General features: G+C 38.1%; 1 protein-coding gene and 1 pseudogene across 7 annotated transcripts in view; one reads left to right on the top strand and one right to left on the bottom strand.

Moving 5' to 3' along the window:
• Positions 1–27,474, top strand: part of CDIN1 (CDAN1 interacting nuclease 1) — a 274,755-nt gene that overhangs the window by 217,796 nt on the left and 29,485 nt on the right. For 2 of the 7 annotated variants that reach the window (XM_054451234.2, XM_063652572.1), the window contains exons 11-12: positions 13,429–13,594; positions 14,010–15,365. The exons of 2 other annotated variants lie outside the window; for them this stretch is intronic. In XM_054451234.2, coding sequence (XP_054307209.1) covers positions 13,429–13,558 — 130 coding nt within the window. In that variant the 3' untranslated portion in view covers positions 13,559–13,594; positions 14,010–15,365. 3 more of the 7 variants (XM_054451235.2, XM_054451240.2, XR_010123940.1) reach the window with 2 other exon arrangements.
• On the bottom strand, positions 474–24,273 carry LOC129014155 (casein kinase I-like; annotated as a pseudogene).

The following is a 27,474-nucleotide window of genomic DNA, read 5'->3' on the forward strand; positions in this document are numbered from 1 at the left end:
AAGATATAGAATCAACCTAAGTGTCCATCAGTGGATGAATGAATGAAGAAAATGTGTGTGTATACACAATGGAATACTATTTGGCCATAAAAAAAGAATAAAGCCATGTCATTTGCAACAACATGGATGGAACTGGAGGTTATTATGTTAAGTGAAATAAGCCAGGCACAGAATAACAAATATCACATGTTTTCATTCATATATCGGGGCTTCAAAAGTTGATCTCATGGGGGTAAAGAGTAGAGTGATAGCTACCCAAGGCCGGGAAGAGTGTGAGTTTAAGAGGGTGGGTGGATGAAAAGAGGTTGGTTAATGGGTACAAACATACAGTCAGATAGAGGAATAAGTTCTAATGTTCAATAGCAGAGTAGGGTGACTGTAGTTAACAAAAGTGTACTGTGCATTTCAAAATAGCTAGAAGAGAAAACCTAAAGTGTTCCTAACACATCAAAATGATAATTATTTGAGGTAATGGATACCCTAAATTCTCTGGATCATTACACATTCTATCACATGTACCCTATAAATATACAAAATTTTATATACCAATAAAAGTAATAAAAATGTTTTAAGTTTTTGGTCTAATAGGAAATGTATTCAGGATGGTAAAATGAAACTTCATTGCCCTGAAACTGGTGTATGCAGCCCTTCTTTGTTGTGTAAACTAGACTTAAATGTTCAAACAGGCACAGCAGTGTCATGTTATTAACAACAGAAACTTATATTTAAATAACATTTAAGTCACTGACATCACCAGGATTTTCTGTCTAGTCTCTTTTAAAGTGGAGTTTCTCCTGGTCTCATGAAGCTGATCAGCTCTTGTTTTTATTTATTTTTATTATTATTTATTATTTTTATTTATATAGTCTCACTCTGTTGCCCAGGCTGGAATGCAGTGGGGCAGTCATAGCTCACTGCAACCTCAAACTCCTGGGCCCAAGCAATCTTCCCATCTCAGCCTCCCAAAATGGTGGGATTACAGGAATGAACCTCTGCACCTGAACTAGCTCTTATTTTTCAAGGCAGAAATGACCATGTGAAATGGTTCTTCCTGCTCTCTAGCTCAAAGAAACATCTTACCTAGTTATAAATTTAGGAAATTTTCTGACCTAGTTTACTCACACTTCCTACCCCTCAGTTCTGCGTTACAAATTTTCATCCTGGGTAAAGTATGACCTTGTACTGCCTTTGGTTAGTACTTTACAGATCACAGTTTTCTTTCTCCTACTGAGTTCATTTCCAGATCTCTGGACAGAGATCTTGTCTACTCATGGAAAGATCTGTGGTGGGGATTTAGTGGAGAAGAGTTCAGAAAATTTCTTTATTAGATTCTACTGTTGGGTGGGGTTTTTGGAATCAGGCAACAATGAACATACACAGATTCAATTGTTATGAAGTTTATTCTCAAATCCACCTTGAACTTCAGGGCACAAATGCTATTCTATTCACTTTATAGATAGAGAAATCTTGGGGCTATGCCAGAAAAATAAATCTGGAGTAGTCAGTCATGGATTAGCTGCAGGGGCATTACATTTACTAGAATGCCTCTCGTTGTGTTTAGGAGGGAACCAAATAGAAAAAAATTACAAAGCCCAGAACTGCAGAATGATTCACAAAACCTCAAGAATGACAGGTAAGATATTTTCCACCACACAGACCCTCAGCACAACCTGAATCGAGTGCAGGATGGCCTCCCAGCCCTGTCTAGCACTGGCATCCAGTCCCCTACCAGGCATCTGTCTGCTCATGCAGTCAAGCCTCTTCTGTTCACCTCAGAAGTTCATATATCGGGGCTTGAAATCCCCATGAGATGTTGCCCTGTCGGGAACCATCCTCTGGAGCTGGACCAGTGTGCCTTTTTACTCCCTAAAGAGAGCATCCCTCTTCGTTTGGAAATGTCTCTGGCTCAGAACTTCATCTTGCAGATCCAGCATTAATTAAGCTATGCCTTTAACATATAATCAGGTACCATCTTTACAGACTTAAAATTTCTAACTATAAAGTTGACCTTTGAAGTTCACATATTTGCATTTTCCTTTTGCTGAGCTTAATTTTCTATTTTGCTATTTGATTGTACGTGACTCTTTGAAGAAAAGGCAGAGTATAAATACATTAAAAGCCGCACAACCAACATATAGAAACCGTAAGACTCTCATTTTCTTAAAGGAGCACTATTGAAAATGGTGCAAAGATCATTTTGTAGAGTTTGTATGTTACGGAAAAGTAGAGCTGTGAAGAACACAGATGCTGCTGAACCTGGGAATGACATAGGCATTGTAGGGATGGCATTTGTGGTTCAATGAGTGCAAATCCATGTGTCATACACAAATACAGTTCACTTTAATAGTTTGCTATCTCTTCACTCATCTTAAACACCTTAAGGTATTTGGAAAGGGAGGAAGAAATAAAACAGATGAACCTGCTGAGATATGGCCAGGAACAGTAGTACTTCATTTTGATTGATGTTTTTACAACCTTATCTTCTAGATAAAAGCGACTGTAAACAAAAGCCTACCTAAACTGATTGTATTTAAAGAAAGAAAGAGCCACCTGTGTGCAGCAGTTGGCTCCCAAGTACATAGTTTTTCCTCCTAGCAGCCAATTCCTGCTGCTCACAGCCTTGCAGCCACCACTTTAACCATCAGTAGTGTTACTTCCAGGGACTAGTACTCTTGGTTTCTAGCACGCTTTAAACCACAGCATCATCTCCCCCTTAATATCCTAGACAGAATAGATTCCTACCAGCATTCCCAGCAATCTTGCAATTCACTCTTCAGAAGTGTACAACTTGGACATATTTTTAAGGCTCATTTTCTTACCTTTAAAAATGACTTTCCGTGGCCAGGCATGGTGGCTCATGCCTGTAATCCCAGCACTTTGGGGGGCCGAGGCGGGCAGATCCCCTGAGGTGAGGAGTTCAAGACCAGTCTTGCCAACATGGTGAAACCCCATCTCTACTAAAAATACAAAAATTAGCTGGGCATGGTGGTGCATGCCTGTAGTCCCAGCTACTCAGGAGGCTGAGGCAGGAGAATCATTTGAACCTGGGAGGCGGAGGTTGCAGTGAGCCAAGATCACACCACTGCACTCCAGACTGAGCAACAGAGCAAGACTCCATCAAAAAAAAAAAAAAAAAAAAAAAAAAAAGACTTTCCTTCATTATATAGTAGAGAGTTATTAGCAAAAAAAAAAAAATTTATTTTCCAAATGAGTAATAACACTCACATCTTCTTCTTCTAGGGCAAGGGACTGTAGAGTGATATTCATTTGTGTATTCATATATCCACTCAACAGATATGTATTGGCTGACTCCTATGTGCCACTGAAATACAAGCTGCCCTCATGAAGCTTACATTTTAAAAGTGTTTGTTTGATAACTGCAAGGCCAGGTTATCCACAATTTTTGAAGACCCATTTTTAAAATCATTTTTCCTTATCTGACTGTTTTTTCTAATGATCTAGACATTTCTAACTTCTAATTTATTTTTTCCCCTTTCTGGCATTTGCCTTCATGAATCTGCAAAATTGGGATATTTTGCTTTTGGGGACTAGGTTGGCTAGCCAAAGAGATTTTCCTTATCATTAAATATTTCTTGTGAGTAAAAGAAAAATTTAACTGCCCATTTAGAGTGAGTTGAGACCTGACATACCAAAGCATTGTGTCACATTTGGTTAATGATAGATTTATAGGGCAAACATGTATCAGCCTTAATCCTTCAGTTATTTGACTTTGCCAAGGATGAAATTCCAATAATTTTTTATTTTAAGCAGACTTTTATATATCCAAAACCCATAAATCTCTTTGTTCCTTGAGATAAACATCTGACCAAACTCTGGGTTACCCTGTGATCCTTTGAGAACTATGCCAAGGAAAAAGAAACTCCATTCCCTCCATTAGCAAATAATTAAAGGCTACTTGAAAAAGACGTATTTTGGGTAAGCAATATTTATATAGTCTTTTCCATTTTATAATGTGTTTCTAGTTTCAAATATTCAGAAAGTTAGAAATGCAAAGTTCAGAAATCACCTCAAAATTCATCAGAGCAAGTCTGATGGTTGATTAACTGGCAAACACCAAAATGGACTGCACCACTGTCAGCCAGGCCTTGCCAACTCCATGATCACTATCCATTATGGTTGTCATATCAATTATAAATTCTCTGGCATCAAACACTAAATCAGCTGAAATGATGGGTTTGCCTTTGGCGTGCTTCCCTGGGGAAATAACTGAGAAAACATGTAATAATTCACACAACCAATTTTGTTAAAACACCCCCAACTTTTGGAAGAAGGCTGGGGTATAAATTCCAGATCGATGGATGTGATTTGCACCCACTGTCCACATGAAGTATTCTCTCCTTTTAGTACTTAAGTGTTTTCAAAGTAAACATAACCTCGGGTACTTTGTTACTTTCAGGGTTTCTATGTCTTTTGCTGTGTTTGCTGTCTCTCTCTTCCCATTTGAGAAGGTGTTCTGTCTTCTCCATGCATCCTGTTTGAAACAGAACCACAGCTATTGTCCTGAAACTTATCCTCCCATTTCCCAGTGAAATCATCTCAATATACTTCTGACCCCATCATCCCTCTATGTCTCTTGGGACCCCTAACCTCACCTTTCCCTCCCCTCAAAAATGGATATATCATGGAGAAAGTTTAAAGGGCTGATATGTGAATAAACACAACATAGTTGAATAGTTGCCTTTTCCAGGAAGACTTCTAGAATCACTGTCATTGCTCTAATTAGTCTTTTACTGTGAACCCTTTGGCATTTTGTTTATTCAAGTGATATAGTTTACTCTGAAAATGTGAAGAGATTGATTACTATGTTAAGCAATTTATGGAGAGGAGCTTTTCTTCTGTGACTTGTGCTCTGTGCAGGATGGATAGACAAGCTTGTATGTAGATTCTTATGGGTAAATGCAGAGGGGCTGACGCAATCCAGGAGTAAACATTTCTTCTAGAAAACAGAGACTAAAGACAACAGATTAAAGACAAAATCACTTCTGCCTTTGTTTTCTATTGTAATCTTCTGAGAAAAGATTTACAACAGGCTAGAAAGATTATAAATATAGCGTCTATGTATATCCAATATAGGACAAAGCAAAGTAGAAATTAAGTACTTTTTCAGGTAATTCAACATGGATGTGAAAATATCAAGGTATATAATCACCATGGAGAATTTCAGAGTGTTGTGGTTGTATATTTATATACATTTAAATTTTTATTCAAAATAACATTTTCTTTGTGGCATAAAGGCCCAAAGTGAATCAGTATTTATAATATGTTTTTACTTTTTTATTTTCAAAAGTAAGTTGTTTCAAAGAGATAAAGTTGCACTTTTCATAGCCAACATGCATAGATTGGGTGAGAATACTCATAACTAGGTTCTCTTTCTTTGGTCATTTCAGTCTGCAAATACAGACCTGGCAAGGAAAGAAAAAGTAGATGAAACAACCAAGTTATCATATTTTAACTTCATTTCTACAAAAAAAAGAATATTTGTATTGTATATTAAATTGACCATAGTGCCAGAACCTTATGATGTTATATTACATGATCACTAATCTATTATTATTGTACACATATTTACACACAGGCATAAATATACACATACTTTGCATATAAACATGTGCAAGCATATTTCACTTGGACTGAAAAGTTATTTACAACTCTGTCTGGATATACATACAACAGTGATTAACAAGTGCATAACCAATCTACAACACACAGATTAAAACTAAATAAACAGTGTAAGAGTTTATTTTAAAACAATTACAAGATGTTTTATGTTTCTCCTTCATCGTGAACTATGTGTTTGAAAATGCACTCTGCATAAAAACCACATGCAAGTCTTTCTGATGGTGAAACAATCAACTTCCAACGGCCACATGTCTGCACACATCCTCAGAAGATAGCACAGACCCCACACAGCAACTCAAAATGAGAAAGAAAAAAAGAAATATATACATGATTATTATACATATATGTGTGTGTGTGTATATATATGTGTGTGTGTGTGTGTCTATATATATATATATATGATTCTTTGCTGTTCTTGTTTTAGAGAAGTTTTTCATTTGCCTATGATTGAAATAAAAAATTTGAGCTAGGAACGAAGGTTTCTATATGTTTTTATTGTTTGATGAAGACCCTCATGAACAAGAAACTTGACTAAAATTATCAGATCATTCCGTAGTCCACTTGTCATCCTTCAATTGAGAATTGTTTGTTTCATTGACTAGATGCAGATTTATATTGTAGGACTCCACTGCACTGAGAATCCTTGTTTATGCAATTATGGTAATTCAACTCATTGGGAAGAAAAGTATTAGGTCAATTTCAGGAGTTTCCGTGATCATAGGTAGAGAGACAAATTGTGTAATAGTACATAAATCCCACACCTTTCACCGTCTTATTACCAAAAGAGATGTAAAAGCATACTACTTTAAAAAATACATGTAGTGGTTTTCTCATAGAGCTGAAAACATGGGTAAGCCAAGTTAATGGCACAAACATAAGATGCATCTGTATATTAGAGGTATTTTAGGAGCAAAACTGGGCCTTTGGGGTGTACTGTATCACCCTGTTTAACAAGTCTGAACCTTCTTTTCTGGGAAAACAAATCTCTACCTCATACGCTCACTTAGACCCGTTGCTTCCCTCAGTTTTCCTCATAACTTATTCCAGCTGTTTATTTCCATTTATATGAACAAGCTGTGGCAGAACAAGTGTTCTGGAATTTATTCCTCTTCCCTCATATTTAGATTCTGCCCCATAACTTCTGAACCCCTTCACAGCATGAGACATTTCTCTTCTCTGAACTTTATGTAGTGATTCTGTAATTCTCATTCCCTAGCTTACTTCCACCTGTTTGTCAAAGGTTTTAAATATGCTCCCTCAAATGTAATTATTTTCATTTCTTTTGCCAGAATTATGGGTTGCTTTTCCGTCTACTTCCTAAATATGGTGATACTTAAATTGAAATAAGTAGCCAGATAAACTTTTTAGTGTGAAACTATTGACATCAAACTTAGAGTTATTCCCTGTGTAGATAGGTGGATCCCAACTCATATACTGGGGTTTTGATCAGTTGCCTTGCTTCTGGACCCCTGCTTGCCTATCACCTATCCAGGTGTAGTAAATATTTTTCAGAGTCAAATGACTGTTATAAAATGCTATATACACACAAGGTATAATGAGACAGTAAAGCATAGTAGTTACAAGGGTAAGCCATAGAGCCAGGCGGCTTGGGTTCGAAACCTGGCCCTTTTTGGGCCCCAGTTGCTTCATCTGTAAAATGAGGATAGTCATAGTGCCCTCCTCATAGGGTGGTAGTGAGTACCAAATTAGTCTGTACATGTAAAAGTTCTTGAAACACTGCCTGCTCAGTAAAGGTTAGTTACCTCTTTGTTGTTGATTATTGAGATCTTATATTATTTTATATGTACTTAGAATCTTTATAGACATAATGATTGGTCAAGGGCTCCCTGAAATCTATGGAGATCTAGAAGCTCAGCTGGCTTCAGGAAACCAACGAGGGGTTATTGGGGTTAATTTAGCAAGATGATATCTACTAGTATGATTCGAAACCTCTAAATTCCTTCATCTACCTTTCTTTTCAACAGTCTCTGAAGAGGATGCCTTGAGGAAAAGTATAATAATAGAAAGTTAATAATCTTCGCCATTCTCCATAAGTAAAAATGCCTCATCCTAGTAATTCCTGCATTATAGGATAGCGTTAGAGGCGTGGCAAGGAAAGGGCTGTATTTAGTTTTATACTTTAAAAAAAAAGAGTAAGCAAGTTCTTCCTGAATTTGGGGAGCCAAATTTTCTGTCTGAACCACTGAGTTTCTCAGAGAGTTATAGGAAACCTTTAACAGAAAGATACTTATATCATATTCTGTCCAACATTTGCAATCTGGAATCCTCAGGGCTTATCTGAGGATAGCTAGATTTTTCTCTAAAACTAAGAATTTACTCACTGAAGTACCATTTTTAAAACATTCTTGGTGATAATCTTTTAAAAATACATTAACAGCTTTCACTGCCTTTTTTTAAACTGAACAAAATGTAAGCAGCATTTGTGTTTCCTGCACTGTCCTCAACACCTGTTGAGATCGACAAAGCCTGCTAGCCCCAACACCAAACAGCCGGGGACTCTCACAGTTGGGGCATTTTTATGGCTCTCTTCACTGCTTGCCAGCAGGAATTCACCTTGACTGACAAAGTGTACTCCCTGTAACCAACTCCTTCAGATATACAGCTTCAGGAACCCAATAACCAAGTTTACCAAAACAATAGAACTGGAGAAAATATGGAGAATTCTTTATTTTATGTAACCTTAGCATCCTAGATATGCAGCAAGGAGGAGTATTGGTGTATAGTGGAAGTTAGGAGCCAAGAAGCTCGGTTGGTATACCTGGCACTGATCCTCGGCATCAGGAAGTGACAGAGAACAGTGGGGACTGTGGCAGTCCTGCGAACCTAGGTTATATCTGAAGGGGGCAGCTGTTACTTATCTTCAGTTGCTTGTTGCCAGATTGATTAGTTTCTCAAAAGAAGCTAAATATGCAGGATTTTGTGTAAACATTCCCAATTTGTATGCATTGGTTCAATTTTTCAAAATTAATGAAAGCCCAGCCTTGATTTAATAGATCTACTGATGTCACTATTTTGCAAGGCCACTGACTCCATGTTTTTGAAAGTTTCAGTTAATAGAAAAAATTTTATTTGTGTGGAATCAAAATCTAATTCTTGGCTACTTTCAAGCATTGTCCTAAGTCTGCACTTGAGAGCTACAGCATGAATCAAATCCTTCCTCCATAAGAGCACTCTCAAAATCAGAACATGGTGAGTGTGTTAGTGAACCTTAACTGTTCATTTCTAAATCAGACATACTCTTATTCTAACCATTCCTCAAATATCCTAGGATTCTCCTTTGGTTGACTTTCAAACTGGAGACATTCCCCTTAAAATATGACACCAGAACTCTCCAAAATGCCCTAGGTGTGGCTTAACCATTACAAAGGACATTGACTCTCTTTTTCTGGTTAAAGTCTAACATTCTATCACTTCGTTTAGTAAACCGATCACTACCTCATAGTGAGTGCATCACAAACTGCCTTGGTTCTAAAACTGGTTCCTCCAATTTTTAGCTGTGAGACCTCAGGCAATCTACTTAATTGTTCTATGCCTTGGTTTTTTTACTTGTAGAACAGGGATAATAATTATACCAACCTCATGGAGATGGCATACAAATTAAGTGGTTCGATATATATAAAGTGCTTCTATATATGTTAAAGTGCTTAGAACAGTGTTGGGCATATAGTAAGTGGGGTGAAAGTGTTAATAATGAACATTGTTGTAACTATATTATTTTCACTATAACCTGGAAGTATGCCACTAGTGTGCTCACTCTGGTCATTAAAAAAATTGCCATGCCGAGGCAATGGCTGACCCCTGCCTGCACCCCTGTCTCTAGACTCGCACTGATTCAATAACCAATGCAAAGCTGTCTGATCATCTTAGTGCTAACTTGTATTGCCTATCTTGTCCTTGAGGGTATCTTTCATGTACCAGGCACTGTGTTAGGCATGGAGGACATGAATACAAATAAAACATGGTCTTTACCCTCAACAGGGTCCCAATATAACAGACAAATGGTGAAACAGAGGGATAATCACTAGGAAACAGGTATGCACAGAAGGGCCAGCTTTAGTTCCACCGTCTCTGATTGAATTTCTCTAAATACCCTAAAATGGAATGAAACCAGAGAATCACTTTTTTTTTTTTTTTTCAGAGTCTTGCTCTGTCATCCAGGCCGGAGTGCAGTAGTGCAGTCTCAGCTCACTGCAACCTCCGTCTCCTGGGTTCAAGAGATTCTCCCACTACAGCCTCTCGAGTAGCTAGGACTACAGGCGAGCACCACCACACCTGGCTAATTTTTTTGTATTTTTAGTGGAGACGGGGTTTCACCATGTTGGCCAGGCTGGTCTCAAACTCCTGACCTCAAGTGATCAGCCTGCCTCAGCCTCCCAAAGTGCTGGGATTACAGGCGTGAGCCACTGTCCCCAGCCAAGAAACACATTTTGAACATATTTATAAGGGGTCATTACTTACGAAAAACCTCATCTTTCTTGCCTTCATGGTCTGTGATGGCTCTTGACTTTCACCTCCCATTTTTTCAAAGGGTATTTGTTGTTTTTGCTAATTTGGTGATATTTTATTTGCAAGCAAAATTACTTATTCAAACGTCATTCACATTCTAGTCTCTGCTTCCCAGGAGTCTTTAAAATCCATTGGGGGTCTTTGATCTTATTACTTGACCATGAGTATAGCAACCATAAAATTATAGTCAACTTTAAAAAGTGTTTCCAGAATAAATTCAGATGTCCATGGACACCCATTCCTGAGGGTCTCCCAGCTGGCAGGGAGGGCTGCAATCTCAGTAGCAGACCAACCTCTGCTGTGCACATCTCCTCAGACCCAAGGACTCTGTTTTCTTTTCAATGTTGTTAACAAAGTCTCTTTGATTTTTATTGGTCACAAAGGTTGTATTTGCCTTCCCAGTGATCTCATTTTTGTCTAGTGGTGCCACAGTAAATGAGAATAGGCATCAAAAAGGGGAAATGGTTCAACCCAAAAGTCTGCATTTGACCTAAATAAAAATTTTCTAGGGTCCTATTTTACACCTCTTCTACCATTTTTGATTGCTTGGTGTTTCAAATTAGCAACCAAAACTTCCCCTCCTGTTACTTCAGATAACCGAGAAATTGATTATATAAAGTTGCTTAATGTGGTCAGCCTCTTCATAAACAGGTAGGTTGCTGAAAGATTATCTTGTCAGCATCTGATAATCTCTGGATCCTGAGCTGTTGAAGAAGGCTCAGAAATGCACTAAAGTAGGTGCTGGGAATAAGGCCAGATCTTGTTCTGCCATTAAATTTCCAAACTTGTCACCCTCTAAAGTCCTTATTGCTTTTGTCACCCAAAGACCACATAATTTGAAAGCCTATCAATCTCTATTTACAAAGGGACATTGTGTTTCCTCATTCTTAATTAATTAAGACATATTGTCAATCAGAGGTTATGAGCTACATTGACAGAGGTAATGTTACCTAACCTAAACATAGTTCCATAAGAAACACGAAACTTAGATAGACAGTAGAGTCTTATTAATGAATCCTACTCAAAATGTACATAGATCTGTGTTGGTATCTTTAGGGAATCCCGGTTGTGAACCACTGCATGAAATGTTCAGGTTCACAATCTTGCAAAACCTTTTTGAGTTGCAGGAATATCTGTTGCCTCACAAGTGAAACAAGTCCATTTTCTTGAGCATTGAGGTGTTCCCCAGCCTGGCTTTTCTGCCTAGAAAATGCCATTTTCGTAAAGAGCTGTCATGCTTCGTGTCCTTTGGCTTATGATTTAGCTGTTCAAACAAAGTGCAGGCTGCTCTCACTCGCTCAGTGCTGGTGATATGTGTTTTTGTTTTAATAAATCTTTAAAACACTGGGCTTGTTTTTTATGACCTCCATATATTCTTTTGTTCTTCTCTGTGACTTGTTAGATCACAGTTTTTTTCTTCCTTTGTGAAAATATTAGTGCCTTTCTGAAGAACATCATGGTCACCAGAATGGCTGTATAATAAAATGGAAGAATGTGTCGAGCTTAATGTTAGATCTGTCAAGGCCATGACTCAGGGGTGCTTCACTGATGGGAAGGTTTGAGGCTTCTCAGACATGGTCCACAGAATCACAAATCTTTCTGTTCTTGCCAGACTTGTTTTGACAAATCTGAGATCATTTGACACTAATCATAGAGCTCTTTGTAAAATAAAGGTACCAATGGTTTATGTTCCAATTACAGACAAGTGTTTGTGATTAAAAGTTACTAAGAAACCCTCGGTTAAATGGAAGCAAGTTCTTCTGCAGGTGTGAGCTTCGTCTTGTATGCATTTGAGCCTGGGGACCCACACACCTGTGCACAGGTAGCCTAATTCTACTGACCTCAAAGGAATCTCTTCTTTGGGGATGCTGAGGAAGAAGAGAACATCTGCAGCTGATAAATCTCAGTGGGCCTGGTGCTCCAAGGCTTCTAATTATACCCAGTTCCTACTTCTTCTGGAACAAGATCAAGTGATGAGCTGCCATCTCACGGTTCTGTACCTGCACAGAGGGGACTCCCAAAGTTTTAAATAATCTTGAATACAACCTGGCTACCCCACTAATGTGGATCCCCAAATAAACCAGGCCGTGACATCCAATTGAACTTGTTCCTGTGCATACAGTATCTCGCAGCCCATCCTGTATTGTTAGTTTTGGCAAGTACACTACAGCATATAATAAATCATGGAAGGAAAAAGCTTTTTGGCCTAGCATGGTTCAGCCTGCTGTAATGTTAGAATACAGAAAGCAGTTCTGTTTTTAGACATCCTTTTACTAACCCAACATTCATAATTTATTATTTCACTGTAAAATTCCTGCAACACTACACCAAAAGTAGTGCTGCCCTTTAATTAAGTGCCCTCAGTAGGAAAAACGTGAAACTGATGTGCAAAACATCTCTCTGTGTGCAGTGATTGATAGTGATTACATCTTTATGAACCCAGCCTAAAGGTCTCAACTTCCTGATGGGTGAAGTAGTCTATAGGGCCACTTCCTGAGTCTGCCTGGTGGGGATCAGTCACTGCTAACAAAATTGCAGATAATTCAGAGGGCACAACTTAGAAATGCTGAGGTTTTATTAAGCCCGTAGCTGTCTATACTTTGTCACAAGCCTACATGACCTTATTCCTCATTTCCATAAGCACCAATGACCAAACTTTATGCTGTGGCCACACTTAGAGAAGTTGTAATGCAGAGAGTAAAGGGACCCAGTGTGTCATATGGATGACAGGAGGTACTTCCAGCCCAATGGGTGCATGAGTAGAACAGTATAGCCAGAAGAGGACCATAAGTTGTTGCATTTTTTAAATTCTGTTTTCAAACATTCTTTTATTTTTCTTAGTTGCAATTAGGCAACTTTAATTTTTTAAATAGTACCATTAAATCTTAGACTTAAATCCCAAGGCGGGCATTCCCCAGCTCATTCCTGTTTGCACTGTGAATCTGTCCTCCATCAGCTAGGTAGTCACATCAGCCCAAGCTCATAACACCTTACTGAAAGGTAAGATTCGGAGTTTCCATATCTGAAATACTTCAGGTTTCTGGAAAGAAAGGGAACACATCCATCCGAGAAGGTAGTATGTGTGTTATGTGAACTCCTTGGTATACGTTTGGCTATTTTCAGTCATAATGGTAGCAACCAAAACAAAAATTTTGTGCAGTCCTGTCATTTAATCATCTTATCAGTACCCCAAGGTGGCTTTTTTCAAGAGCTCTGTTGATACCGTGTGTGTGTGTGTGTTGTTTTCTGGTGTTTTTACAGATTTGGGCCAGGCTTAGTCATCTATTGGTATGGATTTATCCAGGAGCTGGACTGCAACCGGGAAAGGGGCATCCTGCTCAAAGCCTGTTTCCCCATGAACATTGTCACCTTATGCCACAGCATAGCTTGACCCTGAAGATCCTGGAAGAGAAGCTGGGAGGAAAAGGTGAATCCGGAAGCAATTTTACTTTCCTGCACTGTAAGATCCTGGCAACATCTGCCCTGAACTTCAGCTGAACTCTTGCTGCCCGTAGTCACACCACTACCTCTTTAGACAAACATATCAAGAGTTTCTGTTTTCCTTCATCCATTGCTGATGTGAACAGCCAAGAACTACAGACACAACCCACTCATTATCAGCATTTCTGTCTCTGTCAAACAATTAGTTTATAGATAGTCATAATCTTTCTTTCTTCCGGATGGTTTCTCCTTGTATGCTGAACAAAAGAAAAAATGTGAAGACTGAAAGGTGTGATTTTTCAATTCTCCTCCCAGTTACCGAATCACCCTCTTATTTTTTTTTTCGCTAAGCCTCCGTTCACTGTCTCTCCCTCTCCCTTTCTCTTCATGTGCACTCACAGAGACCCAGCGTTGCTTTACCATCGTGGAATAATCTAGCGCAAATCTAGGAAAGCTGAAGCCACAAAGTCCAAAGCCACCTTTGTACTCACGTGCAGAGCTCCAGAAGACCTTGATGGCAGCCCGCCTATGCTGTGTGTTTGCTATATTCAATCTTTACGGCTTCCTGACTTCTGTGACAGTAAGCCAAGCTGCAAAAATACACTTGATGAGAATTTCCTCTTTTAATAATGTTATTTGAACACCACATATTTTAGATTTATCTTATTTGAAAGTATTAGTTCCATTGTGCCTGGAAACCACACTCCTTTAGATTGGGGGCCGAGAGGAGACGACCCAACATTGAGGAGAGTTTATTTTTAAGCATGGCTAGTTGTCAGTATGTACGTGAGCTAGTATTTTTATGAGTCGAGTTTTTTAAAGGCACATTCTGTATACTGCTTAGTATATGCATTTTATACCATGTAATTATATAACACTCAAGTAAGTTCAGCATTAGAAATGTTTAGCTTTGTATGAACTGAGTGTGCCAGAAATAAACCCGGAGCAATTTTTAAATAAGCAAAATAAAGGAGATTTTTCTATTTGTTCACTTTAATTTATTCACTTTCGTGTACTTTTATGTATTGCAAATCAGATTTCAGTCTAAAGCGAAACATCAATAAGTTAATAATAAACCTATCTTTTGGGAAGTTGAATATTAATCTGTACCCTAAACGTATTTAGTAAAATATTTGCCCCGCCCCCTGCCCCGCCATGCTGACAAAACATAACTTTTATAATGCTGAATAGATGATTTGAGAAATACGAATAACAACAATGTAATTTTTGTAGACAGCTTTAACTTATATACATTGCTTGATTTTTTTCAAAAGACTAAATATGTCATTTATACTTTGTTCATTTTCTACCAAAGAAGGTTTGGAAAAATATGCCTGCTGCTTTTCCTTTTGAAGGACACAAACCTGGTCCCAACATGTGTAGATTTTAACTCTGAGTGGGGTGCATTAAATCAAAAGAGAGAGGCAGCCAAGATGAAATGCTAAAGAAGTATCAGGCAAACTTCTGTTTCAGTAAAAAATTCATCATGCAGGCTTCTGAGTGAAATAGAATGATTTGAAACCACTACTGTATTGCCTGGATACACACACACACACACACAGACACACACACTTTATACAAAAATGTTAAAAGCAGGTTTCCTGGCATGTTCTAAACTGTTTTTTCTTTAGGAATCAATTACATTTATCTGCACAGATGTTGAAAATCCTGTTAAACCCTTGTCAAGGATTTGTTTATTTTATATTAAACAAATTTATGATGAACATGAACAAATAAATTAAAAAATAAAAAAGGTACTTGCGTTTTGTATTTATTCTTTTACCTGTTGCCCTGACATAATGTGTTGTGAGAAGGTATTGGTGTTCCTAGCAAAGGCACTACCTTCTCTTTATGAATGAGGCTTTAAAATCTGGCCCTTAAAAGTGAGAAAGAACCCAACAGTAAACTGTACACACTACAATAAGGTTACAAATTATTCAAAAGTAAGTAAGTTTTTCACACATAAAAACTAATGTGATAATTATACTACTTCTGAATTGGAGGGGTATGGGAGAGAAGAGAGTAATGTTCCCCAATTGGAAGCTTAAAGTCTCCTTGGTTTGTTTCTTTTTCTGTTAAAAATACTTCTCTGTGTTCCATCTCTATGCATTGTCTGCTTGTTTGGTTTTTTTAGTTTAGACAATATAAACAAACATCAGCCCCAGAAAGTAGACACGGAATGACAACTTATTTTTATTGCTGTCGTCATTAGAACGTTAACATTAAAGCCAAATCTTGTTTTATGGTGCATTCTGCACACCATGCTAATGAATTATGCAAAGCCAGAAAGCAGGAGCGTGTGTAAAACGTAAAACTGAATGACGTTCTCCCTGGCATATACAGACTTGCCAAGCATCTGCCCTCACAAACACATAGGAGACCATTTGAAGTCTGGAAACAGATCAACTCAAAGCAAAGCTGATCCAGTACTGATATGTAAGGCGACTGCATAGACTCCTTCCCACCTCGCATCTGTACCCCCTCAAAAAAGGAAAAAACCATAAACAGTTGCATATCCTTTTTTTTTCTTTTGCCTTCTAGTGAAGCATACGTCAGCTCTTTACAACACTCCTAAAATCTAAAATAAAAGGGAAGTCTCAGGGGTCTAAAGTTGAAAGCTGGACCTCCAGGGGAAATAATTTTCTTGTAACTGTAGGTGTGTGTACCTGTTCATTATCTGCAAGGCTTGATTCCCCCTGGAAAAGACGATAAATTGTTGGTCTTGAGGGGGTGCATTAACTCACTCAGGCCGCCAGGGGACTGCTTAGAGCCCTGATGAGGTAATCTACCTAAATGGTCCCTGGTGGGCCACACTAATTAATGCTGAAGTGAACAGTTAATTCACTTGCTTCTCACTGGGGAGCTACACCCATTGCTTTCTTTTCTTTTTGGAACCAAGATGCCTTAGATGTCTCTTCTTTTTAACTGTTCACATCCAGAGACCTGGTGTCTCAATTGCAATAAATCCTTACTGCTTCCATATGCTTTCTCACTTCACTTTTCACTCTTTCTACGTCATCTTCCCCTGCGTTGGCCTTTGCCAGTTTCCCTCCACATGGACATGTACCCTGCATTTTCTCATTACTCTTGGGCTCTTTTTCTCTCTAAAAGATCAGGATCCCAGGACGAAAATATGTCCTGATGCATACGTCTGGTTGGGGAGTGGGGAGCAAATGGCCTAACCTCTTTGGGGAGAAACACAACTTAAGCACCCTCCACATGCCCAAATACTCAAGTGCATATGTGGCACCAGAAGGATCATAAAACTTTTAACTAAGATAATAAGATTTTATAGGGTTAAATATGGCTTGAAGTTCATGCCTTCAGTAAATGATTTGGCAAAAGGAGCAAAAAGAGAGAGAAAAAAAGTAAGGTTTTATAGCTACTTTCAGCCTGAGTGTTGTTGTTCAGCTGATTAAAATAGCAAAATGTCTGTATGATTTAGCGAATCACTCCTAGCTCATTCATCTTGAGGGTAGCTTGCCATTTTCATGTGATCTGATGGGAGCAAGTTGTCTCAAAGTGTAACTATTTTGTGACAAGATGAGAGGAGAAAATCTCAATAGGCACATTCTTGATTAGGGTTAAGGAACAAAGCAAGCTTAACTTGAGAGGAAACTAAAAGGCAAACAATAGAAGTTTGTCTGCAACGTCACCATTTATGGGAAGCGTCTATCTGAACCTGTCTGTGTAAAGTCACTCGTGGGTTATGGAAGGGTCATGTATTTGGATCATTTAATCTTGTTACTCTAAATTAACCTTCCTACATTTAGTAAACATGATCTGAACCTGTTTTATTAAGAACATGCTTGGATTCCAAAGATTAAATAAGGAAGATGGAATTATGAATTAAATAATAACCTGAACAACTTGGGTTCGCCTTCTGTTTTTCACTTTCCTGCTATTGTTTTGAATATGGCTGTGAGACAAAGAGCTGCTTAGGTCAAGCGCTATAAATTACAGTTTTCATACAATAGTAATCTACTAAAATGATTTCAAAGCCTGATCAAAGTACTTCAAAAAGACTTTTAAAACATTTCCACAGTACAGGGGAAGGGAAATGCTCATTTGGTGCCTTAATTTGTTTCACTTAGTATAGCAAAGTTCGATCTGGGTGTCATACTCACATTATATAAAATCCAACTCATTGTTTAAATAAATCCAACTTGTTCTTGTTTAATGTATAGGTAAAGGAGATTTAAGTTTTCATCTCCTTAACAAGAACAGCTGAATATCTGGAGTCACTTGTAAGGAAAAGATAATATAGGAACATTTTAAAATAAGCATACCTTGATAGTATTTAATTGTGATACTCGAGGTATTCGTTAAAACTGTCTAACTCCCTGCAATTAGGATAAAGTGGTGAGGATCTCAGTGGATTTATTTGGTATCTTAATAATAATCATGGCAACAGATATATTTATTTTTTCATCCCTTTTCCCTCATCACTTGGATTTATCCTAAGCTGTCTCATTTTATAGGCAAGGATAATGGGAAGTACACTAGTGATAGCAAAGCTAAGCAAATTCTAGGCTCAACCATATATAAAGATAGTGTGAGCTGCTGCAACAATGTCAGGCTCAACTAAAGACTCATGGTATTATGTCAGGGTAATTTTTACTTTTTAAAAGGAAGGTCATATTGAAATGCTGACATGAAATATAACCAAGTCAATTAAGTAATAACAATTGAAGTTCAGAGTTTAATTGAGGGCTGAACATGAATCCAATGACCATTAACCTAAAGTGGTCATTAATTCCCCTGGAAACTGCCTTGGTTAAAGGTATTTCTACAATAACTAGCACTTTTTTTTCAAAAAAAAAAAAAAAAAAAACCCTTCTCATTTTAACATTAAACACAAATTCAGAAATAACATTCAGGAATAACAATTCAGTGGATCTATAGTAGACCTTCTGTATTTTATATTTTTAATTGAATTTCTTCTATAGGACAAATCAAAATTTAGATAAAAAGATAAAACCACCTCTGCAGGAAACCATAGTTTTGTTAAGTAAACAAAGTTATAAGCACCCTTTATTTGATTGCTTTTGTTTTATCTCAATTGTTATTTCTGTACTTGTTTAATGCAAGATTTCCGACTAGAGTGTAAGCTCCATGAAAGTAGAAACTACACTTACTTTGTTCACTTTAGTCCCTAAAGCCTAACAGAGTTCTGGTGCAGACAGAGCAGGTATTCAATAAAAGTTAAATGAGTAAATGAATGACAGAGTTTTATTAAATATGTTATCACTCACTTGCATTAGCAAATAATTAGAACCTTTATCTTTCTCATTTTCTTCATCTGAAATCATCATGTGTTGATGTTAAAGAATTAATTAATTTAGAAACTCCCCAAAATGTGAAATAAATCAAATTGATCAACAAGAGTGTTTTAGGATGCACACTTAGTTTTAAGGGGGGAATTTACATAACTTTTTGTTGCATTTACCTTAAAGTTAATCTTAATACATTATTGTTTATGCACTATGTTGCTAAATGAGAATATTAAAAATATTTATTTCTCTTTTAAAAGAAATTGCTTATCTTTATATTTCCATTTAAAAAAAAAACTTTCTCTTCAAATCACGGCAGGGTCCCAAATCAACTGTGTTTCACAAACAGATTTTGGAATATTCAATGGAGTTATTAGATTAACTGCAAATGATACTTTTAATTGCTCCATTTTATAATGCTGAGTTGATGGCAAAGTGCTTCCTGGCCATAGAAGTGGTTGGCTGGCTCAAGAGAGAAGGGTTATTTGGTCATTTGCCAATAGGATCTGACCTTTGGAAAGATACTGCCCATGAACCACTCAGTGGGTGTTTCCTTGTTAGTCATTAATTCAGAGTATATTATTATTTGAAAGCCAAAGGCATTTGGCATATTTCCTCATAATTTGGAAACTTGTAGCACAAAAGGAACTGGAACTTCCACATTTCTTCTTATTCTGCCAGTTTCCCAGGACTTAATTTGTTGGGGCTCTTTACTGTATTATTCCTTCCATGAGCTTCTGGAGAGAACAGAACCCCAGTACAGATATCACTAAGACCAGGTCTCTGGTTCTAGGTGATAATTCTGTCTTATATTTCCAGCATTAAAACTATTTAAGACACAGACATTTATTGAGTCCCTAATGTGTATTAGAAGTATGTGAGGTGCTGTGGGGAATTTTTTTAATGCAACAAAAGATCCTCTTCTTGAAGAAAAATAAATAATTACTTATTCAAAATGAAAACAACACAAAATATTTGGAAATTTTAGAAAAGCAAATCACATGAAGGAAAGAGGGAAATCTATGAGGTTTTTAATAAGATATTTTAACCCTAGACTATGGACAGCAAGTAGCTTTCTGTTTGCTTATGGTGGCTGCATTCACTGCTATTAAGCAATTCCAAGGCCAAGTTCAGCTTAGCAGCTAAGGCTTTGATCTAGTTCTTAGAGTAGGCAGTGATCACATGGATGCCACATATTTTCCATTCCTGCTCTAGGCCATTCATGTTCAGTGCAAGTATAAATAAATTCTAAGCATTTGAAACAGAATTCATACCTGTTCATCGGCCTAAGTAATAAAACAAGCAATAACTTGTTCTGATAGTTCTATAACATCAAGCAAAGTGTCTGTCCATGGCTAAGGTCTGTCTAGTAATACAGATAAGCTAAATATGCATTGAAATCACAGAAATGTGATTTTAAGCCTCAAGATAAACACTAGGTGGGCACAGATAATTATTATTTTCAGTAAATGTCTACAAGTTCAATTATATTATTAATGAAAAACGTTAGGCCTGTATATTTTGGCCCTGCATAAAGACCTTGAAATTCGAAGATTATATTAGTAAATTTTACATATTTCTAGCTTTGGAGATTTTTTTTCTTTTTTTTGCGGGGTTGGGGGTGGTTTTTTTTTTTTTTTTTTTTTTCTCCCACTCAAACCAGGCTAGGAATTCAAGGTGAGTTAAACACTCTGCCTCCTTTATCTTTCATGGCCTTTATATCATCTGGGTATCAATTTTCTGCTTAATACAGTGCATTTTTATAAGGTAGTGATTGTATATAATAGTGGTTTGAAAATATGTTCCCAAAAAGAAGTGTAAAATATTTTGAAGGACAGAGAAGATTGTATGCTTTACATGGTAAGACAATTTTGTTAATATATTTACCATTAAACTATAAATACTTTTGCCAGAACCTTTTAATTGTATCAGTTCATTAATTCTGGCAGCTAAAATAATGACAATCATTGCACATGGAAAATTAGGTAAAAATCTAAAAGTATTATATTTTGTACTAATTTGAATAGAAGAATCCATCTTGGTTTCAGAGTTACAATTTTTAAAAAATAAAATTTTCAGTAAATGAAAAAATAGCAGTGCAACCTAACAGAGGATGATAGAAAAGCAGAACAATGAAAGATGGCAAAGTGGCCATGAGCACATTGCATAATGATGTAAAACTCAGTCTTTTGGTAAATTACTTTCATCTTACTTGTTTCCCATTATCCTTGAAAATATTTCCCAATGACAAAGGAGTTAAAAATGGCAAAATGGGGGCATAGAATGAGCCAAGAAACTCATGTGAAAATCGAATTACATTTTCAGTTTATTTCTTGACAATTCCCTGAAAGATGCTAATTGCATCTTTGAGCCATTAGCAAAGACGAGTTTGACTCATAGACTCAGAATTTTATCAAAAAATTGGGAGACTTTATTTAATAGGGAGTCAGCAAGGCATTTTTTTTGTTTTAAAAAAACTCATCTTCCTACAGAAACAGTTTTCAGTTTTTAATGAACTTAGAAAAGCTGCCATTTCAAAATAAAAACAAGATCCCCAATCATATAGATGTTTACAGTGATTATCTAAGCAACATACATACATGTTCAGTTGTAAGATGTTAACTAAATTTCTGTGACAAGCTTTTTTAAAAAAATACTAAGAACATTATAAAGTTAATGCAGAGTCCTAAGTATAATCTAGTAGTCACTAAGTTTTTCTTAAGTCTTCACTTTAGATGCTATTATTTCTAGCACAAGTAAGCAGGCAGAGTCTTTCATGTGCTCCAATATTGGAATCTTTGGTTGCTACCCTACCAGCTGGTTTGCAAACAACAAGCCAACAACTTTAAGAATGTTTTACGTGAACAACTTGCAAATCCAAGAGACGGAAAAACCCTAAGAATGCACAATTGTGAGCATTTACACCCATCACAACTGGCTGAAGACTGTTCACGACATTCTTCCGAGATGAGATCTCAAAGCAGTATAGTTCAAAACAAAAGGTTTTAACAAAAATTGGCATATGCATAATTTCTCCACCAATTTATGTGCGTCAACCATTTAGTTAACTTTTTCACCTGAAAAAAAATGCACTAGAAAACCGGCCACCATGTTTCACTGTCTCAGTTAATATTCACAATTACAGTAGCCACAACTCGGGATACAGCATCACCAATGCTACCCAGAGTCAGTTTATACTAAAATTAAGTTCTTTACACCAAGTAAATGGTTGTCCATGACCACTGGCTAATGTACATATGAACTAAAATTTCTAGATTTGGGGAGAAACAAATGCTGCTCTGATCATCTGCTCTGCTGCTTCTGTTCCTCAATTCATGCTTAGAAACCTTTCATGTTACTCTTGGTTTTGTCAGGTTGCTTACCTGTTGGGGTTTGGGCCTCCTGCCCCTGCCCACTAGAAGAGGCTGCCTGCTGTGCTGCTTTCTGCTTTAACATTGTCCAATCAAGTGTGTAGTCATATTGATGGCTCAGGGTCCTGAAAAGAATGCAGAATAGCTGCCTCAGATACATGTAATCTGGGGCTTTCTCAAAGTGTAGCCCACGACAATAGTTTAAGTATATGGCAAATTCTGCAGCAAACCCCTTACATAAAACAGGAGTAGACATCTTCTTTTCACTAATCTTTTCATATTTTTGTTTCTCTGTTGCAGCCTTTAGCCCCTGCCATGGCAGGCTGGTTCTATTAAAATACATCAAAACTATCCTAACGATTCCATGTCATCCCGGCGACTCTGCTCAATACTAAGATGAGCATTGATGCTAGGATATAGGGCAGCGCCAGTGAGGTTTTTATCTTCTGTGTATGGTATGTGTTGCCTTGTCCTGTTGTCTCTGTACTTTTTGGCCAAACCAAAATCAATACGGAATAACTTACTACAGTGACGCCCAATACCCATTAGGAAGTTATCTGGTTTAATGGCTCTGTGTATAAAATCCTTTGTATGCACATGTTCAATTCTACTGATCATCTGGTCAGCTAATATAAGCACAGTTTTCATTGTGAACCTTCTTGAACAGAAATTGGTCTTCGAGGCTAGGTCCCAGAAAAATCCATGACTAGTACATTATAATCTTTTTCCTGACCATACCACCGTATGTGGGGGATGCCAACCCCACCTTGAAGCATCTTATAAAGCCTGCTCTTGTACAGCAACTGGGGATGCCTGGCCCTGAGATTCTGGCTTCACTACCACTTCTTCACCGTTGGTGATGCTGATCGCCAGACAGATGTCTCCGAAGGAGCCAGACCAGATCTTCTACACCAGTTTATATTTCCTTCCGACAATGAATTCTGCTGCTAGCCGTCCTGAGAGACGAAGATGGAGGCTGGGCCAAGCCTACCGTGGAAGGCGGCAGGAAGCGGAACACGGAGGCTTTTCCCGGCGTCCAGGGCCCAGATGCCGGCGAAGGGAACCTGATGCCCGCTGCTCGGTCAGGTGTTTTTGTTTGTTTTTTGGTTGGTTGTCTGCCAGGCCGCAGTTTGTGAAGGGCTTCTAGCGGTTACCAGGCTGGGCCACCTGTTCTGGGCAGCTGCCGCTGCCTCGCTTTCGCAGCGACGTCCGGGCAGCGGTGAGCTGAGACGCGGTACCGCTGCCACCACTGCCGCCGGCTCCGGCCCAGAGGAACCCCTGTCACTCCGCCGACGACGCCATCTTGTTACTCCAGCTCCAGCCAACACAAAATGCCCCCAGTACCCGGGAGTCGCTTCTTCACGGCGCAGAGCATTCTGGGAAAGGGATCTCCGGCGCTTGCTCCAAGGGATCCGCCTCATCGACTCAGAATTTGAGAAGTGGAAGGCACCAGAGGCTTCAGTTTACAGATGGGAACATTGAAATCTGGAGAGGGCAGGTGACTTGTCCAAGGTCACATAGCTAATAGGAGGCAGGACCAGAATCTACACCTCCTAACTTCCTGTCCAGTGCCCTTTCCTTCATAGGGTTAATATTTTATTCCAAGGAATTTCCAATCCCATAAGTTATGTTGACTATTTACAAAGTAAAGGGTCCTGGTATATTTTTAATGAACATTCTGAACCTTACTGTTTTGGTCCTGCCCAGATCTCTCTATGGTGGAAATCAGCTGAGCATTTTGACAGAAATAGTTTTTCATTTTATCAGTACTTTACTATCCTAAAATCCTTAACGTTTGATGACAGTCATTTTCTATACATTGCCATGTGCCTAAGGATATGCCACTAAGAATGAATTTGGAAGGACTGAAGACAATTTTTTCCTTTGGTCAATTTATATATTGACTTTTCTTCTACTGGAAAAAAAAATCCACAGATATTATGTTTACCATCTTCTCTTCCTGTAAGGATAAGGTAATATTTAAACCAACAGTAATTCATGAACATCTACTGATCATCACCAGGAATGACCAGTATATAGTATTCTAGAACTGTAGGCAGTAGAGCCTAGTGGCTAAGACACAAGCTTTGACGAGAGTCTGGAATCCCCGCCTCTGCACTTAAATATAACCAAACTCTCTAAAAGCTTCAGTTTCTTCATTTGTAAAATTGAAATTATGCCTATCACACAGGACTGTTATGAGGGTTAAATAAGATTAGTGCCTAATACATCATAAAGCATAGCTCTAATAAAACAAGTATTATATATTATAGTTGTATTATGTGTTTATAATTATAATTATATTACTACACCCATTGAAGATTCTACTGGAATGATATACAGCATTAAAAATGTGTGTTTTCTGTGTTAATATAAAAATCACTATAAGGTGTGTAGCTTGGCTTATTATTGCTTTTCTAAAGCTCATTTAGGAAAAGCCATTTTCCAAAACTTAAGAGACAGGCAGAACAAGATCCTCCTTTGAGAGTAGGCATATGTTTAGTTGATTGTTTTCGCAGACAGATGTCTGGTTTAACATTCCTCTGCTCAGAGGAGAAGCTCAGAGACAGTGAGCCCATGTTTCTTTTGATAGTGACTGAAGGCTTTGCCATAAATACAGCTTCAGCGGCGGCACAGCACAGGAACCAGCCAGGACTTCCGCATCTGACTGACGGCTCAAATCCACCATGCACAAGATGAGCCCCCTAAAGATGCACAGGTTTGTCATACTATAAAAGCTTTCTTTAAGAGGATTGAAATACCTTCTCCGGGTCATTGTTAATTCTTAGTTGTGAAATACCTTCTTCAGGCCATTCTTTTCAGTGAAAGAAAGCATAAAATGCTATTCGAATTTGATCTTTGAAAAAACAAAAAGGCAAAGCAAAAGGAATTTGGGGAAATCACTAGTTTGTTCCTGGATTCTTCCTCTGATTGATGACTGTGACACTTTTTGGGGTGGCTTTTTAAAAGGACATGATTTTCGACAGCGCACCACTCCTAAACATAAACCTCCTTAGGTCACAGGCAAGCTGTATAATTTCTAAACAATTGAACCAAGTACTGATGCTCCCCTCACAAAACACAGGCCGGTGATGTTGGAGGCAGATTCCGAATCAGCTCTCCTGGGCGGCTGAAAACACTGTTACAAAAGTGCCAGATATCGAAAAATGTGGCTTCTCTCATCTGGGGGCTTCAGAACATTCTGCAAACAATGAACTAAGCTTCCCATCTAAGTTCCAGTTAACTAAGCTGCCAGTTAGATAAGTGGTCTTTTGTTGCTTACAGAGGACTTAACTAATGTTGTTTTGCTTCTTGTAGAAGTTGCTTATTTATTTACAACATTAAAAAAAAGCTTGAAAGAACACTTACACTGAAGAGAATGATTTCTCCCTCCATAATATATGCTATCTGAAAAATAAAAAAATAATTTTTAAAATAAATATTAAAATGTGTTTTCACCCAACCACAAATATTACATTGTAGTACAAACTGTAGCTGGACACCATGGCTCACGCCTATAATCCCAGCACTTTGGGAGGGTGAGGTGGGCAGATCATTTGAGGTTAGGAGTTCAAGACCAGCCTGGCCAATATGGTGAAACCTCATCTCTACTAAAAGTAAAAAAATTAGCTGGGCGTGATGGTGTACGCCTGTTGTCCCAGCTACTTGGGAGGCTGAGGCACAAGAATCACTTGAAGCCGGGAGGCAGAGGTTGCAGCAAGCCGAGATTGCATCACTGCACTCCAGCCTGGGCAACAGAGCGAGACTCTGTCTTAAAAAAATAAAATTAATAAATCAATAAGTAAATTTCCCAGACCAACTTATATTCAGCACTCAGAGGCTGTCTTTTCATAGCTTGTTAGTAATATCTCATGCAACACTAAAAGACAGGGATACCAAGTTGAGGCATATTGGTAGGCTCTTTCAGTTGCACTCTCCAAACTTCCAACCTCAATGGTGGATGAGAACATCTGAAAGAAAACTGGTGGTGTGCTCTGTAACATTGTCCTAATGTGGTGCCCTCAATAGCTCCTTCTATTGCAAATGTGTTGCGTAAATTATGAAAGGGGGAATTAGAGAGGAAAAAAAAATTACCTCTTTTAACTCAAAATAATAAAAGTTCAGCAGAACAGAAGTTACAGTCCTCAAGAATAACTTTGTGATGGACCCATTTAGCATGATAGACTTCGTGGTATAAAGATAATCCAGACTCTTTTGTTAACAGAATTTGAAAATTTCAAATTAATTTGCATCAGATTCAGCTGGCACCCAGCTTGTTAAAAATGTTAAGCCTGACACAACTGTCCTGAAATGGCGTGATCTGATTATTAACTAAAATCGATCTGAGTTTACAATGCAGTGAAATCGAATTACAGAGTTGCCAAAATAATCAGTTCATTCATTCTTGGAGATGTGTTGAGGAGATGTGATGAGGAAGGGCTTCTTGTTGGAGATGTGATGAGGAAGGGCTTCCTGACTGCTGTGGGAACCATAACCCCCCATATGCTGAAATTGGAGGCTCACTAGAGACAGCCTGATTGGCCCTCATCTTCTAGGGCTGGGAGTCAATATTGCCACTTTCAGAGGGCTCAGGTCAGTTCCAGAGCAGCTAATAGGCCCTCACAATGAAAACCCAGTTAGGGAATTATCTGTTCCTGGATGCCTGTGAGAAAGAATGTGTGTCTACACAGTATTTCATCTACAATTTATTGTTTACACAAACCATTTACACACATACATATGCACACACACTCCTTTATCCTGTCTGGCAGAATGCATTTTAATCAGGAGTTTGGAGGAAGATGCTCAGCCTCTTCACAGCACTGGTGAACTGGGCCAATGATGAGCATGTGATACCGTTGTGACTGTGACACCCCTTGTGAAGTTTCATAGAAAGCTTTTCTTCCCTTTACTGTCATCCCCTTCCTTTTGATGTAAGGATGGAATGGTTATAGCTTTAGTGGCCATCAAGAAAATGAGGAAAAAGATAAGAAACCACTAGAGCCACTGACCCCATGTCAGCATTGCCAACCCTCAGTCTCCTTACTATGTGAGAAAAATAAACTCCTCTTGTTTCAATTATTATTTATTAGGTATTCTGTTACTTGCACCCAAAAGCATTTCTAACTGACAAAGGAATCTGGTGGCTTTCTAGAATAGAACCCTTGGTAATTTCTTATACTGCATGGTCGGAGAGATCCAGTTGAAATGTTTAACAAAGT

The sequence above is a fragment of the Pongo pygmaeus genome, chromosome 16 (genome assembly GCF_028885625.2).
Source record: "Pongo pygmaeus isolate AG05252 chromosome 16, NHGRI_mPonPyg2-v2.0_pri, whole genome shotgun sequence".
Lineage (NCBI taxonomy): Eukaryota > Metazoa > Chordata > Mammalia > Primates > Hominidae > Pongo > Pongo pygmaeus.